We start from the raw sequence: 19,511 nt of genomic DNA, 5'->3' as shown, positions 1-19,511 counted from the left end.
CAGCATGTGCAAAGGGCCTCGCATGAGTCAGAGCAACTGACTCAAGGTCCTTGTGGCTGGAATGCAGAGGCCATGGGTAGAGGCTGGGGACAGAGCAGGGCCAGCAGAGCCCAAGGGCAAATCCCTGTCTCTTACCCTTTTTCCCAAACGGACATTCCAAGCAAGAAGGAGTCTCTGACTTGAAATTAAAAACTGATATTCTCATCAGGTATGCAAACAGAGCCTCAGTTTCCAGATGGCCCTCCTAGCTTCTCCCCGGGATAATTCTGTAAAGGAGCCGCTGTGTGTGCAGACACCTAAGGCAGGGGCAGAAGCAGGCACGCCACTGGCTCACGCTAGAGGGTAAGAAGAAACGCAAACTCTCACCCACGCCTTGTTGACAATAAATACTGAGTTGTGACTCAGCCAGTTCCCACCTCTCATCCCAGAACAGCAGCTGTCAGCAGGGCAGTGAAGCCCTAAGCACAGCTCGTGGGCAGAAGGCAGAATGAGAAAACCATAGGGTCACCTCAGAGACCAGACCAGCAGAGGGACTCAGAAGTGTGCATTAAACAGCAACCCCCTGCAACATAGACAGCCAAGTGGAACCTGCATCAGGCCTGACAACAGCCCCACAGGATGGAGGGTCTGCATACCTGTGTGCACAGCCCCCAGGGAAACCCAATACTTTCATGGTGTTTCCCAAAGACACTCTGGCAGAGGAAGAGCGAGCAGGTTGGCGCTGGATCGAGCCCCAGAAACCCGTGGTGCGACCTGCTATAGAAGCAGCTCACACGTGCTGAGACAGATACCCAGACAGCCAGGAAACAGAGCACGCGGAGGAGTCCTTTCAGGTGGCCCGAAGGGGCAGGCTGGTGGGGGAGATAGGGCTGTCTTCCTCAAAGAAAGAAAGGCAATTTCCTACGTTTTTCACCTCATACTTGGAAAAGTAACACAAGTCTGAGGTCCCAAAGAAATTAGGCAACAAGTCACAATAAACCAAATCAACTCTGGGGACAGGGATGGGGAGAGTGTAGAGACAAAATCCCTTATATCCATGCCTGACTCTGGGACTGGAAGATTTTCCACCCTTTACAGGTATCTGCAGCAGCCCCTACTGGGCCTGAGGCTCAAGCCTGAACCAGGAGAGACAAAAAAGCAAAATTAACAACTTTGAGCAAAAGGGGATGGGAGCACAGATGGAGGGCACCCTGGAGCTCCTCCCCGGCAATCCCACCTGCTGCATCTCCCAGATGAGCATCTCCCAGATGAGCCACCTGAAAGGGCTCCTCCACGTGCTCTGGCTGTCTGGCTATCTGTCTCAGCGGAGAGGTCAACCAGCCTCCACGGAGCCAGCTGGTAGCAGAAGAGGCAGCAGCTTGAATCAGAACAAGACTCTAAATTCAGTGCCCCTTGCTCTACACTGCTACCTCCCAGAGCACCCAGTCCCTGGGTAATGGAAAGGCTTGGCATTTAGAATCAACAAGCCGGGTCCACATTCTGGTTCTACTCCTTTCTAAGTGTAACTTATATCTGTGATACTCAGTTTCCTCACCTGTAAAATGGGAACAACCACCACCAATACACTGTAGGATTCTTACAGGAATCAAGATAATGTATATAAAACACCTGGCACATGGATGACGGTCGAGCAAGTATGGTGATTATTGTGGTTTCTAGAGGGCCACAGAACTCATATTCCTGCAGAAAGTCTTGTTAGGATGTTCTTACCAGCAAAGGAATACAGAACTCAATGCATACAAAAAGTTTTTACTCAACATCTTAACTTGCTCTGTTTGCTTTAAGACTTATTCATCCACCTGAGAAGACATAAATGCTTTACGATTTTCACACACAGTGCCAAATTAGAGACTCAGGATTGAAACAGAAAAATCTGTGTAAAGGACACAGAGGATAAATGCCACAGCTCTAGAAGCTGAGGCAAACAGGAAAATGTGCTGGGTTGCAGAGATCGTATTCTCCGACTAGCCAGAGAAAGCAGCCCATAGAATCCTGCGCAGCCAGGATGTGCCCAGCCAACCTCAAATGTGCAAGTGACTTCTTCAATCTGAAAGCCACGAAGAACAGCAAAGCAGTAACTGGCAACCAGGAACCCAGAGCTCCTTGGCAACGTCTCACCCTGTGTCCTCCCTAGGCCAAGGGCACTCCCTGTTTTGAGAGAATAGGAAAGCAGCCGCAGTTCCAGTCTGAACCCATGTCACACTTTCACCTGTTCAATTTTAGTATAAACAACTTTAGACTCAACTTCTAGAAAGTCCTGGGAGAGCAATAAAAACAGTACTGGGAGAAACCATTATCCTGACCATGAAAAAGTATAAACAGGTTCAAACACAGGTAAAGGTAAGAAATTCAGGGCAGTGGCATTCTCCACTTCCAACCCAGCCACAACTGTGCATGGACAAAATGCCTGCCTTGATGGCAGAGGCTCCCTCAGCTGTGGGTGCTGTCAAACTGCCCCTCACAGCAATGTGACCTGCTGGGGAAAAAGGCAACTCAAAGCTTCCACTCATAGCAGCAGGGTCCTTATCATAAACAGAATCCTAAACACAAACAGGTAGTTTCCTTCTTTTAGCAAAAGAAGCAAGATGGGTCCCGAGATGGTAATCATTAAAGACAAGCAATGAACGTGGGTTTCGATTCACTATTCTCTCTACTGTTGTATGTTTAAAATGTTTCATAATAAAAAAAATCATACATATTCCTCATGAAAATGTAAGTGAACATAAAATTAAAATCACCAAAGGAAAAAATAATCCTGTCACCTGAGACAACTGCTGCTACCTCATTTTGGTCTATTTCCAATCTTTTCTTTTTTTTTTTTTTTTTGAGACAGAGTCTCACTTTGTTGCCCGGGCTGGAGTGAGTGCCGTGGCATCAGCCTAGCTCACAGCAACCTCAGACTCCTGGGCTTAAGCGATCCTACTGCCTCAGCCTCCCGAGTAGCTGGGACTACAGGCATGAGCCACCATGCCCGGCTAATTTTTTTGTATATATATTTTTAGTTGGCCAGATAATTTCTTTCTATTTTTAGTAGAGACGGGGGTCTCACTCTTGCTCAGGCTGGTCTCGAACTCCTGACCTCGAGCGATCCACCCGCCTCGGCCTCCCAGAGCTAGGATTACAGGCGTGAGCCACCGCGCCCGGCCCATTTCCAATCTTTTCTGTACTGATTTCTTTCTTTTTGTTTACAAAACAGGACCATCCTGACCACACAGTTTTATAACCTGCTTTCCACCCCCTCTTAATTTATCTTATGTATTATTGAAGTCATTAAATTTTTTTTCATGGTATGATTGTTGCATAGTCTTTCATCAGAAGGTAGTCCATAATCTATTTCCAATTTTTTGCTACTATAAGTAAGGCTTTGGTGAACCACGAAGGATGACATTTATTGTGAATAGGTGATTTCAAATGAGAAAGAAATTGTTTGGCACGTTTCTAAACCCAAACTGACAGCACAAAGGGAAAGAAAAGGTGAAGAGAGAAGCTGGTGGCTCACAGGCTGCGGAATTCTAAGCCATTGTTAACTTTCCAGATATGCCCTGTTGCAAAGGCCATGGTGAGAATAAGAGAAAACTTCAACAGGCATAAACCTGAAACATGCTCATCAAGTGCCTCCCACTCATCAATAATTTGCTAGATTTGGGCAATGAGTTTAGGAAATCTGCTAGTGTCACTTCTGAAATGCTTGTGTCTTGAAACACTAAGTTTTCAAAGAGTAGAGCATTTCACCCATCTGGGGCGGCACAGGAAGGTTCTGTGGGCACGAGAGTGGATTGAATGGCTTCTCTAAGACCACTGTGGTTCAAGCAATCAACAATGCTCTTCAAATTAATCTAATTAAATAGAATATAACCGGATGTTGCTTAAGCCTATAATTGGGTTCTTCCCCCCAAGACTTAATGATGATGTCCTCCCCTAAAAAAAGAAAATCCAAAAAAATTCTCAAGGTGGAGAGATGAGGGGGACCCCTATGTTTTCCTTGCACTATTTGTTCCCTGAAGTAGAATTTGGCTGAATGTCTGTGAAGACAACACCTCCTTCAATCAATATCTGAATGCCAATCAAAAATAGAATATTTCTTTCTGAATCAAATCCATAAACTATGTATTTTGTGAAACATTTGAAAGACTCAGAACTGAATACATTCTAGCTATGTTCCATCTGCCTTTCTCAGACTGCTAAAAACCATCAGGGAGCTCTGAATCAACCCCTTTGGCTCTGGCCAGCAGCTGGGAAAAGGCCACTGTGCAGCCATCCTGGATGGGAAACCACTGCTACCCTCCTCTCCAGGAGCACTCAGCCACGGGCAGAACCACAGCAGGACCCAGAAGAGGACTGCAGATGCCTGTGCCGCTTTCTTTACATTTTCCCTTCCCCTTATTCATCTCTGGCTCCCATGTTCGTTTTTATTTCAGGAAGGACAACTGTGGTTCTTTTCCCATCCTGTCAAGGATGGAGTGGAGAGGAAAAGTGAGTGTGTGACACATTGGACCCAGGCTATGTGAGGTCAGAAACGATGTGAGTGGGCAATTAAATGCAAATCACTCAGTGAGTGAATAGCTGCTGCCCTATGCAGCCTCTAAATGAGTTCTACCCTCTGACCCCGGCCTCCCCAAACTGAAGAGTTCCTACCACCCTTTCATTGCCAAACCCGCCTGAATTTTCAAGAAAGCATTACCAATTATATATACTCCGTAATGACCACTATGAAAAAGTGCTGAATGTATGCACAAAGACTACAAAGATAAACACAAATTTTATAAGTATGTGTTGTGGTAGCAAATTCAAGAGTGAGTTTTATTTTTTATCATTGTCACTGGCTTGACATTAGAAAATTATTTTATGTTATTACCAACACTCCATTTATATATTTTGCTGAGATTTGAACCTCAAAGCATGAGTTCATTTCTGACCTAAGTCTATGTCCTCCCCCTGGATTCATATATCAGAAAGAAGCAGAGAAAAACAAATTAATAGAAATGCAACCAAAGATGTCATGCAATTCTTTCTCAACTAGTTCTCCAATAGAGCAGTCTCTAAAGTTTACAAAAATTGGTCCAGAAAGCTCTACAAGCTTCTATGTATATGGCTTGACCTTTACTTTTTTCCCCTGAAAAGAAGCAAAAAACCCAAATGTATAAACACAGAACAGCTGTCTTCTGGCAAAGACAGTACCCCACTGCACACAGCCACACCCTGATATGGACACACACACCAGCCCAATCCATTCCTGAGCTCCGGCTGATTTCACTGCTGTGGATTTCCCTGAGGTTTCACTGAGCTCAGCCTCTGATGTAACAGTGGACAGAAGCCACATCCTAGGGTGGCTCAAAATCTGCCACCTCCTGCAGGAAGTGCCAACACCCACACTAATGCTCTCTACCTTGACCTCCGGTGCAGGGTCAGGACCAGAAAGGAAAGTTACCTTGCAGACAGCCGCCTGGAGTACTGCATCAAAGCCCCCCTCAGGGGCATCACGGTTCCGGGACACCCTCTGTTTCCGAACTTCCTCATTGAAGCTGTCGACTCTGTCTGTGAGAGGCAGCAGATGGCGGAACCCAAAGGATGGGACGCAGTTTGGAAATAACTTGTAACTAGAGAGAAAAAAGAGAAGAGTCACTTTTCCATCATTATCTCTAAATCTTAACCAAGTGTTCTATGCATTCACTGAGTGCCTTCAGAGGCACCAATAAATACTTACACGGCACCTACTATGTGCTCCAGGGAGAACAAAGATAAATAACATAGTCCCTACTCTCGAAACATCAAGCCCCAAACTGCGTGCAGGACAGCACATACCAAGGTGTGAGCGAATGGTATGGACGATGGTTCAGAGCAAGTAGGGATAATCGCAGCCTGCTGTGGTTTGGGGAAGACCTGGTGTGGGCCTTGAAAGGTGTGTGGGGCCCGTGGTGTGGGCAGAGCGGAGGGGAAGGCTCCTCTGGGCTGAGGAAGGTGAGCAGTGCCCAGGGAAGGCAACAGAAGCAGAGTTACTCTGCGAAACCAGCTTCTCAGGTCAACTCTGCTGCTGCCGTGTGACAAAGGATCACGTAGCCTCTTCATACCAAGCACTCACAGACCACCAGAATATGTTGGCATGTGAACAAATGCTAAATGGAGCAGGAATGAAAACAGTCTTTCCGCTTCTTTATTTATTTATAAATACTGCAATGATAAACTAGTTGCTCTCCTAGATGCAGTAAAAATCATTTAGAAACTAAGCACCTTCAAATGGAAAGTTTTATTTAGAAATTTAGAAAGAAGGAAGTACCTCATGTCAACGGTAGGTTAACACCAAGCCTTTCTCCTAAAATACTGAGTGATCTCCTCTCCAGTCTGTTGTACAGACCCCAAGTGGCCCCATTCCTGGAGGAAGTTGGCTCCCAACTATACAGTCCTAGGAGTTTCAGCTTGACCTACAGCTAATGAAATAGGAAGAGAGGCCTTACACTGTTTTATAAATGGGTTCACAAGGTAAAGGGAGAGAGGGAAGAGTGTTGCAGCCAGAAAGAAGAGTATGTGCAAGAGTCCTGTGGCAGGAAGGAACATAGACAGCCCGAGGACAGAGGCGGCCAGTGGGACTGCAGTGAGAGGGAACGAGGAGGCTGGGAGCAGGCTGGGCCAGACTGCAGGGCCTGTGGCCGTGTTAGGACACCTTTCTTTCAGAACAAAAGATGAAAACCCAGCACTAACGGAGAGTCCTGGGGAAAGGCTTTATGATCCAATCCAAGCTGTGTGCAAAGGAAGGGAAACAGGCTTAGCAACCGCTAGGAGACTCTGCCTGACCTGCCACCACAGAGCAGCCTCATCAGGGCAGGTCTGGGCAGGCCCCCCTTCTCTGCAAAGAGGCAAGCTTTGGCTTCTGAGGGGCCATTCCATCCCCTTCAGGGCTACAGTCTCTGCTCCATCCACCGCAGGCACAACAACATGGCAGAGTCCCTCAAAACAGGCCCGCTCTGGACAGAATCAACCCTACTCCCACGATTATCACGGTTCTCTCTGCACAGGACAGGTAGTGGCAGCTAGAGGCTTTCCCTACTTGCCTTTCCTTTGTTTTTCTCCCCTCTCCCTCCAAATCTTCATGGACACCTTGTGCTTGGACAGGTCAAACTCTTTTTTAAACCCATGCCTCGGGCCACCCAAACTTCTCATTACCCCCTCATTTTGTGGTAAAGAGAACAGTCGTGGAAATTACATTCCCAGCTGGAAAAAGGCACTGAGGTCCCATCTGTAGCTATTTGACAAATGCATAATAGGCCCAGAAGGAAGTAAATATATCCAAACTCTCACGCCTCTTTATCTCCCTCCAAGCTCCTACACTCTTCTGTGTTTTTCTGTTCCACGATTTAGGACTTCAGGTGTGTGTTTATTGTCACACTCGGTCAGGCTGGTTATGGAAAGGGAGGAGAGAGACTGAATAATAATTGCTGTTTAATGAGAAAACCAGAAAAGCTGTGAGAAACTCAGCTAAAGCTCCGCATATTTTACCTCTTCCCTTTCACTTCTGCAAACGCCAATAAGCAGATACATTTTTACTGTGGAGAATTACTTTTAAGAAAATGTGTTTGCCAGAGAGAAGCCTTCATTGCAGAGAATTTTCTATAACTAAATCAGAGTCACTTCTTACTGAAAGGAACACAGCTTGTCACATAGACCCTGGGAATGTCTCCACTGTCACTGGAATAGGATGTTGCCTGTGCCTAGTTATCTGATTTAACCCCTGGAAGAGCTAAGTGACCTGAAGATCTAGATGCTTTGGGGTCTCATGCCAGGGGACTGTTCCGCCCCCACCCTGTGTCTGTACCGTGGGACCCCATTATAGGTGTTATTAAATTAAGGATTATTAACAAGGAAGATAAAAAATAAAATATATATGGTTAAAGAGCTGAGGGAGTATGTGTATAAAAAGTAAATCCAATTTGAAGACACTAGATCTAGGCAAATCCAGAAAACAGTCTAATACTTTAGGACAATATCAAGGATTGAGCTGATATGGAAAGGCTTCCCTCTTACTCTAAACATATAGAACTGCTAGGTAAAATATAATTTAAAAATATTTAGTATATAGCCAAGACTGGGAGCTTACAAGGGAAATCCCAGGTGCCAGAAATGAAGAGGAAACCACTCAACAAATGAATGGACCGAAGGGAATAGGAGGGAGCTGAGCAGGAGCTCATGCCCAGGGGCTCCCCTCTGTGCCAGGACTTGGCGGAGGCCCCAGGGCCTTGCAGCAGGAGTCCACCGGACAGAGTGACGAGTCTCCTGCTTGCACAAGGCTCAGCAGTGGAATAGGGCTCTCTGCACAAAGCCAAGCTCTACAAAGAGCTCAAACTGTGCCACCAAAACCAGAAAAAGAAACCCTCCAGCTGCTGGTCTAGGAAAGAGGCGAGGAAGCCAACCATCTACTCCAGGCCGTGAGTGAGGCGATTCACCCAATTGTAACTCCAGGTCTCAACAATCAGAATTCACTACTTTTATGGTGAAGAAATCCCCAACTGAGAAATTAACAGGAAAACCAGTCCCACAGTGAAACCTGGAGGCTCCTGGCAGCAGCAAACACAAAACTCCTCTGCGGGGAGGTCAGCACAACCTCTGATGAAGACGAGCTAATGAAAAAGGTGTAAATCCCACAAGAAACAAACCATGAAGGAACATCAGCAAATCCAACACACTGCAGGGTCCATAGTGCAAGAAATAGAGAGAGAATGATTTGAAATACTTTAAGACAAAGATATTTAAAACATTCAAAGAGAGGAAGGAATAGAAACCGAAGGCCAGACAGGATATTATTAGAAAAACAAAATAAAACAGAAAGGTCTGAAAAAAACACTATGAAAAACAATGAGTTTGAAAAAGAACCAAATAAAAATTAAAGAAATGAAAAATATAGTCACTGAATTCAAAAATGAAATCTCAGTGTATGAATTAAGCAGCTGAAGAACTAAATAGTAAACTGCAAGAAATTTCCCACTATGCAGCTAAGAGAAAGAAAGAAAGAGGTAGAAATTTGGGAGAAAAATTAAGAAGCATGAAGTTTAGTATGAGAAGCTCCAAACTGACACCTAATAGTGTCAGAAAGGAAATGGAGAGGACGGCACAGAAGCAGCAAGCAAAGAGATAACGTCTGAGAATTTTCAAGAACAAAGATGTACTCTCAGATTAAACAGGCAGACCGAGTTCTGAGCAATGTGAACCAAAATCCAACCTAGACATACTGGAGTGCATATAATTATAGAACACGAAAAGCACAGGAAAATACCAAATACCACCAGAGAGAAGGAAAATGATTTGACACACAGATGTCATATCAGCCATGACAGATGCAGACAGACAATGGAATACTACCTTCAAGGTGGTGAAGGAATGCTATGACTTCCTGGTAGAAATACACAAAGGATAAGTAAAAATGTATTATAAATAAGGATTAATGTATTATCTCACTTGCAAATATTTTTACATGATATGTATTTCAACAACAGCTCAATATCCCCAACAAAAGAAAAAGTGCTCAGAACTGGAAACAACATGCCAGATTAATCCTTCAAATCCTGTATCAGTGAATATCATGTGACTCTTCCCGGTAAAACTATTCCTATTACTCAGAATAGCAATTAAAACAGTTCTTTAATCTGATGATTAAATTACTCTATGCCTTTTGTTTTCCTATGGCAGCCTTGGCACTTCCTACTTCAGACTTGGCATTTCTGATACATTCTAAGATGGGAATGGATGAGTCTAGCAATTTGATCCTTTGGCAGAAACATCTGGAACACAAGAAGGAGGGACAAACCTTAGGAAAGTCCCACGCATACTGGCTCTCTTTGTGATGTCCTGCACAAGTGGTTAAGTCACTTCACCTGATGTTCCCATCGCCCCAAAACTTCTTGGGGGCTGCTGTTGCTTCCACCACAGGGGAGAAAAGCCTAACTGAAGGTGTCACTGGAGCTTGAGAAGAACTCTGTGGTTCTCCTTTCCACATTGGCTGGAGGAAAAGGATAGTTATACAAGGATCACAAACAAATGTCTGCTGAGCGCAGGCGTGGAATGCAAACATGTGGAACAGGCCAGCCGCAAGACAAGAGGGAGTGGTGGAGACTGTGGCAGCCGAACAAGCTGCAATACAAGCCCACTTTACCAGACCTCCCTGTTTTTCAAGAAAAACCAGAAATCCCAGTTATTTTTAATTAAATCTGTTTTTTTAAGAAATGTTAGTAACTATTTCACAGTGTCATTAAAATAGGAAGGCAAACAAAGCACACACACATGCTGGGCCAGGCACAGGAACAGCCAGATCACACCCCGGATCGGGCGCTTCTCTCCAAGGAGCAGTGGGGAATCTCCCGAGACCCAGAGGACGCTGCACCGCCTGGACAAGGGCAGAGAAACCTCAGCCTGCTCGCTGAGCTACAGTGTGACTCCGCGCATTGCCCACCTCGGAAAAGAGAGGTTTATGTAACTCAGACCTGATGTTTCCTTCAAAAATCTCATTCTTCACTGGGTTTCCTGTCTTACAAGCAGTTGTCTTTTGTCTTTTTTTAAAAAATTTTTTACTTTTTTTTATTTTAAAATTTTAATCCTTTTCTGTTTAATTTTTTGTTCATCCTGCTACTTTCCCAGTTACAAGCAACTTTTCAGTGGGCCTTGTACTCACTGTCAAGAACTTTCCTGTTGGCAACTGGTCCTGCCATTGAGGGGCTAGAGAACGAGCTCTGAATAAGCAATGCGGACAACTCTGAATATTCAAAGGCGGAGCGCCCAGGGCCAGCTCTTGATCCTCTGCCAGCGTCCAGTCTAATGTCTCAGTGGACGAGCTTCGGAAGAGTGAAAGTGGACACACACCCCGTCTGTCTGGAGGCAGAGCCCGGGGAAGGCAGAGGGGAGAAGAAGTAGATAGAATCACCATTCCAGATTAACTGAAAAAAGTTAGGGTTAAGATGCCATTGGTCCTGGTAAGTAGTGAAACTCCAGCAAGAGGACATGTGGCACCTGGACTTAGCTGAAAAGGGCCTTGGAGACAGGATCAAAGTAATAATAATCCCAGTGCCCACAGGAGGAAGCTAAACCCAGCAAATGTTCACACCTAGCACCTCTTCATGATTAAGGAACTTAGAATCTCCTTTGTATTTAAAACTTTTTCTTGTCTGTTTTTCCACCAGTGTCAATTCCCAACCCCTGGGGAAGATCTAAGTCAGCTTCTGGGAGAGTGTACAGAAGGATCAGGAAGGATTCAGAAGAACATATGCCACAAGCACCAACTTGGAGCTGGGAGCTGCCATGGCTACCAAAGAGAATCTGTAGAGATCAGCCGGCTCAGGGCCTTAAGAACAGCTCTCTCTCCATTGGTGGCAGCAGAGAGATCAAGAATTGAAAATGAGATCACAAGATGGAGGGAGCCTGGATCCTTGAGTCACCGTGTGAAGAAGAGCCACCAAGGAAAGCAGCTCAACTATCACTGGATTTTACACAAGCAACTTTGTGTTGAACCACTGAGATTTGGGGATTGTATATTACTGCAGCATCGCCTACCATTATCCTCAGGTAAGCCTCCAGAGGGAGGGGGTAGGGTGGTTTTGGAGAGGGCATTATTACTCAGCCACAGGTAAAATATTTGTGTTGTAGAGAGATTTGGATGGGGAAACAATAGGTATCACATTAATAAGAATGCAGACTCGGAAAGTAGTCTGTCTGGATTCAGATTCCAGGTCTACCCCTTGCTATCTGTGTAATCTTGGGCAAGTTATTTATTCTGCTAAGCCTCAGTTTCTTCATCTTTAAAATCTTACTTACACCTACCTTAGAGACCTCAACAGGTTGTTATGAGATTTAAATGAGATAAAACCATATAAAGTGTTTAGTGTGGTGCCTGACACTTAGAAAGAACTTAAGTCTTACTTGTTCTCTTATCTGGTGACTACTCTGGGGCCTTATATCCCAAAGCCTCCCTGAAGTTGAATGTGGATAAGGCGAGGAAAAGTTGGAAGTGACCACTCATTGTAGTCACACTGCATAATCCTGACATTTAAAGGAACACTTGAAAGACTAGGAAAGAAAGAAACCAACCCAGCAGAGGTCTTGATAGGGAGACTGAAGGATGTGACTCCCTCACCTTCCCCCCGGCCACATGCATACAAATCCCCCACGGCAGAGACCTGTTCACTAATCCTATTTCCTCTGATTCCTGGGCACACAGCTAAGCTAGAATTCCAGCCTCCTTGCTAGAATTCAGTTCCGTCTCATAGAATGTGGGAGCAGAAATGGCAGAGGCTTATCCTCTGACACATGACCCTGCAAGCAGGATGACCTCAGAAGCTATCTGTGGAAGATGGTAAAGCCTGGAAGATAGAAGGAGCCTGGGTCCCTGAGTCACTTCTTGGAGGCAAAGTGTCCACTGATCATGAGACCCAGCTGGACTTAGTGAGCAGGAAAGAAACTTCTAGCAAGTTTGAGCCTTTATACACTTTTGCACTGTTTGGTTGCAGTTGTTAGAAAAACCTGTTCTCTAATAATTTATAAAATATTTTCTGGGTCAGGTACTTGACTTATGTTGAAGAAAATTCATACCTTTAAGAGAGGATTTTCATTTAGTTTTACCAAGATGAGTTATAGGAATTTACATAAACAACAGGGAAAAATTTTGAATTCATTTATCCCAAAGCACCCCAGCTGCTACAAGCAAGAGCAAAAGTTTAAGTTGTCCTGTCTGTTCCCTCCCTGATCACCCAGATCCATCATTCCCTGAGGACACCATCTACATTCTATTAATGTTAGAAAATGGTGCTGTATAAAGAGTAGGAAAAGAAACAGGTTGTGATCATTATATTATATCTTTATGCAACCTTGTGATAGCTCATTTCTTTACACGTAGGGAAGGAGAGACCTTATCATCATCATGATCAGGTTAAATGCCTAAGCCTGGCCATTCCTCCTAAACATGCCTTCACTAATTCTTTCTTTGAGCTAAGTTTCCCTCTACTACATTCTTCCACCCTTTAGTCCCCAAGAGAAGGCCAACTGGTCACTTACCCAATGCATGGGTTGGTCTGGTACCTCGGTGCCGTGTAGGAGAAAGGAGAGATGTCCTTGTCAACAAAAGACCCGAACCCCAACCGGAAGTTGCTAGTGAGCTTCCGCATCTCCTCGGCGAGCTTGGTGCCCAGGTTCCGGATGTTGTCCAAGTCATCCTTCATGGACAGGGAGAGATCCATCAGATAGTACAAGTCCACAGGATAATCCTCCACCTGGCGAACCTGCAGCTGGAACGCAGTCTTGTCACCTGTGCCAACAGAGAGGTCATGCGTGTGAGAGCCCATGCAACTTGCTGGGGAATGAAGGGAGGGATTTTGCTTTCAAAGCTGGTTCACCTCTTACTTCTCTTTAGTGACTGTGTGCCTCCCAGAAGAAATATTTTCCTTGGAAGTAGAGTGCCTGAGGGGAACACGGTGCTAAGGATAAAGCCCTAGCTCCTCCTTCCCAAACACCTGGCTCAGCATTTCTCAGGAAACTCTTTAACAACCAGGCTCCTTAGGGCAGCTCTGTTTTCTCAGCAGCAAGGACCCTTGGGGAATCAGTGGACAGCGAGCTGGACAATTCCATGGACACATGGTGGGTGGAGAACAGCCCACCAACCACACACCAACTCCAGAAAAAGCCCCACCTAAGACGGGAATGTGTGTGTGGAACAGAAAGCAGGGAAGGAATTAACGAAAGAGGAGTATGGGCACGAGCAAGTAAGAGCCAGGAGGGGAAGAGAGAGAGGCACAAGACAAAGAGGGCAGTTACTTAAAATACCCCAAAGGGCAAAAATATTTATTCCTGTGCCAAGTCACCTGTTTTTGTTTCTATTTCCCTAACCACTTACTATTTCTATTTCCCTAGCCACAAACTTTCTATTTAGTTTGACATTTTGGAACATCAGACACAACTCATTATCATCAGAAATTATATATATAAGTACAGGAAAATGAATTCCAAATTTTAGTTCCATCAAAAAGAAAGAAAGGAAAGAAAGGAAAGAAAGGAAAGAAAGGAAGAAAAGAAAGAAAGAAAGGAAGAAAGAAAGAAAGAAAGAAAGAAAGAAAGAAAGAAAGAAAGAAAGAAAGAGAAGAAAGAGAAGAAAGAAAAAAAAAAGACACTGCTGGATTTGTCTACCAGCTACAAGAAAAAGAAAATGGTTTTTGGTTCTATAGTGAGGTAGCCAACAGACGGAGGACAGCAGAATTGATCCAAATGAGGAAAACAAAGAGAAAAGCCAACATCTGGGAAGTGTGGCCTTTGCAGTAACTGGAGGCAGTAACAGGAGGACCTACACTAGGATAATGATTCCTAAATCATTTCATAATCTCTAAAACAAATCACTCAGAACCAACTTCAAGGCTCAACTCATACCAGGTAATTCTATCTCCCTTGGGCTCATTAGCCTTTCAGGAGCACCAAGAGATGTCCTATTTATCCCAGAGCAGAACTGTCCATGCACATTTGTAATCTGGATATATCCTTTGTGTGTTTAGAGGCACAACAGCAAAGGTGGCCCCTCTCCTGCCCAAGGGGACCACACCTGACATACTGACAGCCACATCTTAGAGCAACCAATCTTTCACTTCAAGCCGACAACCAGCAAACTGCAGCCCTCTTGAACCTACAGGGTAGAAGACTCAATCCTTCATGCTCCCTTTCTACCTCCCATCCCAAACAAGGCATATTTCACTAACTAGACCATGAAGAATCAAATGATCAAAAGATTTTGTTCAAGTTCCAGCTCTGTTCCTGAACTAGGGATGCAACCTGAGCCTCAGTTTTCCCAAATATAAAATGGAAATAACAATGCTCACAGCAGTGGTTAAGGCTGTGATGCACTCATGAGGGAGAGAAGTGTTCTATAAGCAGTAAAGGCTTGCACAAATGAAATACGATTATTATAATTACTATTTGTAGCCAGAGTGGCAGCTCCAAGCCTGCTTTCCCTGACTTGCCTCTGCACGTACTGTTCTGGCCGCCTTAAGATTGATATAATTTCAGTTGCCTGATGGTATGAGCCTATTTTTAAAACCACCGGAGTCTGACTCAAACAGAGGAATGTTCGAGATTTCTTCCAGAATGAATTCCGGGCTGCTGCAGTGTCTGTCTCTGGCTCCCATCAGGCAGACAGAGCAGGTCCCTCCAAAGGGCCCCTTGGATGCCACAACATAGTGGGAGAGGGGCAGGGAGGAGGGAGGATTAGGGGGAAGGGAGACCCTTCCTCGGCCCTTGCATGGGCAGACAACAGACCCCAAAGGGACAGAGCCCACCATCATATCTCCTCTGCCTGATGCCTGACCTCTTTTCAGGGTTTTCCACATTTTCTGCCACCTGTCAACCTTCCCCCCAAGTTCCCAGCTATACCTTCTTTTATCCACAATCTACTTCTGCCTTTCTATGAGTTATGTGTAATGAGCAGATGGGCATTTTAAAACTAGGAAACAGAGAACTGGCTTGGATTCCGGGAGGCACCATGGGACAGGAGCTGAGGCTTGGAAGTGGGGAAGCTGGGTCCCAGTCCAGACCTGTCACCAGGGATTCAGGAGGCCTCAGGCTCCTTTCAACTTGCTGCTCAGTTTCAGCATCAGTAAAGCAGGGAGGGTATTAATTATGGTGGGGATTAAAGGAGATAATGTATATAAACACCACAAATGTTCCTCCACAAGGAAAACTTCAGCCTCAGTTCCCCCAAAAGTCAATTATTAAAGTAATTTCCTGTGGGGATAAAAAGAGAGATAGAAAATTCTGCCAGAAACTTGAGTTTGAATGGCTATAGCCTTGGGCATATAAATTTAACTCCAAATTTTCCAGCCATGAAGCCAAAGAGGGAAATAAGGTATAATGTGTAGGTACCTTTATATGGTAAGAGGGTATCTATTCTGAAGTGAGAAATCTCTTGGCATTAAATTCTAAAACAAATTGATCAGTAAGAGAATACACACACACACACACACACACACACACACACACACACACACACACACACACACCCTTCCAAAGGAGGGCTGCAAATGTTAAAAGGAAATATTTCTCACATTTTCCCAGGAAAGGAGGGATGTAAGAAAGAGAGCAATATTAATGCTCAGAAAAAGAGTTTTTGCCACCTCTAATATGCTTGATTTTAAATACCACAAACTCCGGAATGGGCCTTGGCAATATGGAACATTCTGTCAGCAGATTTTGGAGGGAGTGACATTCCTGGTAGGATTCTTGGTGTGGGTGCTAAGCTGCCAGCACATCAGCTCCCCAACAGGGAGGCTCTGAGGTCAGTGCACAGTCTGCAGAGAGAAGGTCTGGGGCACGGCTCCCATCTCTGGGTGCGCTTCCAGAACCACTTGTACTCAGGCACGGCCCTTCCTTCCCCCTCTCTCTCAGCCACGCTGCTCTCACGCACCACCTGAGTCTTTAAACCAGTAGCCACCTCCCATGGGCCTGGCAGAGTGCACAGCCCGTCTCCCTTTGCTGTCAGGGCTGGGTCTGTGCCTGTCTGTGGTGACTCACTGTCCCCTGTGCCCTCCCTCTCCACACAGCATCCCTACAGGCTACACCCCTTCTCTCTGGGGCGGTTCCACATAATCCCTGTTCCAGACCAGTAGCAGGATCAGAGAAACAGGATAATGCAAACTCAAAAGAGAAGCTGATCACCTGGCACCTGTGAGGATGCAGCGACTCCCCCAGGCAGCCCCTCTCACGTCCTTCTGGTTTTTCCTGTTTCCAAAGCACCAGCTCCAACTGCATTGTGCAGAATTCCTGCCCCTGCTCAGTTCGTAAGTACAGTTCCTCCCACTGTAATCATGTAGCAACTAGCATTCCATCCGAAATGTATTTTTAAAGCTTTCTTCTCTCTGCCCTCCCTTTAATAAAAAGTGAAAACTTAGCCTTTTCCTTAGGAACATACATCAGATGACAAACATTTCTAGAGAATGAGTAGAGAATTCTAGCAAAACCTTTAAAGACTGATTTTTGTTCAAGTGCTAAGACAAAGTAGCACCTCAGCTGATAAAGACTCTTGCCATTCCAAATAAGTATGAATGGTTTTTGACTCCCCAGAATTAACGCTTCTCTACTAGAAGTTGAAAGAAAGAGGGAAAACACACAAATTTACTATATTATCACAGAAATATAACTGAACAAGAAAGTAGGGCCCTAGTGTACGCCTTATAAATGAACATATAGCTCTTCTGTTCACTACAGCAGAAGGTAATTAGTGCCCCGGGGTTAAATCCAGATCTAGAACCAAAGAATTGCCTCACTGTTCTAGCACAAGGCTGTCAGGCTGCACTGCACCCCATTCCCCGGCTCAGAATTCAGACTCTTAACTGATGGAACAAAAAACAAGTCATCTGAAGGCATGGTTGGCCTCCATGGTATCTGCCTCCAAGCACTGGGGCTCTACATTTCTACTTTCCTTTAAAATAATCCCTTATCTACCCATCATCAAAAGTCCTTCTTCATCTATTTAAGAATGTACATTGTCAGCCTGGGTAGCAACTTTATTGCAGAAGAAATACTTAAACGGGCACCTCCAAAGTAGAATCTGAAAGAAGAGGGAGAAAAAAACATAAATAGAGGCTGGCAGGAAACCCCGAAGTGACCAATCCCCTGTAGTTTAAGTAACAGTATCATACCAATGTCAATGTCCTGGCTTTTACAACCTACTGTGGTGATATAAGATATTATCATTGGGGACAACTGAAAAGGATACATAGGACATCTCTGTGTTGTGTTTACAACTTCTTGTGAGTCTAAAATTATTTCAAAAATAAAAATTTAAAACAAAAAAAAGAGCTATCAATCAAGGGTCATGTTTTAAGAGATTAAGGGATTGAGGCAAATAATGATTTTAGTAAACCTTTTCTAATTGCCTCAGTATTTCAAAACCACCTGTAGCTTCTGACCGTTCTCAATAAGCTTTACTTTAAAGTATAAGTCCTTTCTTAAGGATTTTCTAAGGTTCTTATCCTGATATATAGTTTTCAGTATTGAAATAAAATACAAAACATGATCTTGTGTTTATACAAAATCCTGCTTCAAGTTTGGCAGTTCTTCAAAAAGTTAAACATAGAATTACCATATGACCCAGCAATTCCACTCCAAGCTATAGATCCAAGATTATTGAAAACACATGTCCCCACACAGCTTGTACATGGATGTTCACTGCAGCATTAGTCATAATTGCCTCAAAGTGGAAACCACACAAATGGCCATCAGCTAAAGTGTAGTATATCTACATACACACAGTGGAATATTACTTGGCCATAAAAAGAAATGAAGTACATATTACAACATGGATGACCCTTGAAAACATTTTTCTAAGTGACAGAAACCAGATATAAATGGTCACATAGTATATGACTTACAGGAAATGTCCAGAACAGGCCAAACCACAGAAATAGAAAGTAGACTCGTGGTTGCCAGGGGCTGAATGGGGAGGGGGTGGGGCAGGATGAGGAGTAACTATTAATGGGTACGGGATCTCTTTTTGGGGTGATGAAAATGTTCTGGAATTAGTGGTGATAGTTGTACAACCTTGCAAATACACTAAGAACCACTGAACTGTATACTTCAAAATAGGGAATTTTATGGTAAATGAAATATATCTCAATTTAAAAAAAGAAAAACAGAAGTATAAATCCTGCTTACAGGGAAATTTGCTTTCCTTTTTCTCCCCCAGAGCTATCCTGGAACAACAACTTTGCCTTCATGGTATCTTTCATATTATGCTGAGGCTTGTCCTTGACTAGTCTGGTATAAGGCTGGCGAAGGGTTATATTTCACTCAACAAATATTTATTATGAGGTACTGGGGGAGGGCAAGGAGGAAGGAGACACAAAAGCATTTCTAAAAAGATATAATGGAAAAATCCATCCCTATATACCTGAAAGCCCTCCCCAGAGTCAGGGAGGCATTTCCTTGAGGTGAGTTGCATTCACTAAACTGAAAATTTTGCTAACTGCAACATACCATTCTCCCCTTCCCTCAAATCAATATCTGGGGTTTGCCTGTACTTCTCTTTTAAAATATAAAATTATATTTTCAAAATTTGACAAGGCATCATTGGTTTCAAGTGTTTCTATATGTGAAAACCATATTTATGATGGTTTTAGACTCTTAAGAATTCAGATTTTCATCAAATCTCCTCCTGGTCTTCACCTCCACAGACTGAAACATCCTCATGGTGTAGGTGTATTTTCATGGGGAGGCCAACCCTTCTGTCACCTCAATGCCCCCAACACTGGGCTCCCTGCCCCTACACCTCCCACAAGACAGAGCTGCACACAGCACCCGTAGGTTTTGTGTAAACACAGGATCATGTTTTCCATTTTATTTCTAATAACTAGAAACTATCATAACATTTAGCAGGAGATGTGACTATGCCAACCAAATAAGACTGACTTTTTTTAAATTGAGGATACAGTGGGTTTTATGCATAAATACATATTGTGTATAAACCTGCCATTACTAAACTCACTCTTTAACTCCTCTGTGGGGGC

At 44.2% G+C, this 19,511-nt stretch overlaps 1 protein-coding gene across 1 annotated transcript in view; it reads right to left on the bottom strand.

Annotated features, from left to right (window-relative positions):
* The window catches only part of ITGB5 (integrin subunit beta 5), a 106,206-nt gene that overhangs the window by 60,663 nt on the left and 26,032 nt on the right, over positions 1-19,511 (bottom strand). The window contains exons 4-5 of the mRNA XM_045540108.1: positions 13,027-13,276; positions 5,429-5,597 (exon numbers count right to left, since the gene is read on the bottom strand). Of these exons, the coding sequence (XP_045396064.1) occupies positions 5,429-5,597; positions 13,027-13,276 (419 nt within the window). The remainder of the gene's footprint in view (positions 1-5,428; positions 5,598-13,026; positions 13,277-19,511) is intronic.

The sequence above is a fragment of the Lemur catta genome, chromosome 1 (assembly GCF_020740605.2).
Source record: "Lemur catta isolate mLemCat1 chromosome 1, mLemCat1.pri, whole genome shotgun sequence".
Taxonomy (NCBI): domain Eukaryota; kingdom Metazoa; phylum Chordata; class Mammalia; order Primates; family Lemuridae; genus Lemur; species Lemur catta.
This window is presented reverse-complemented; position numbering and strand designations above follow the sequence as displayed.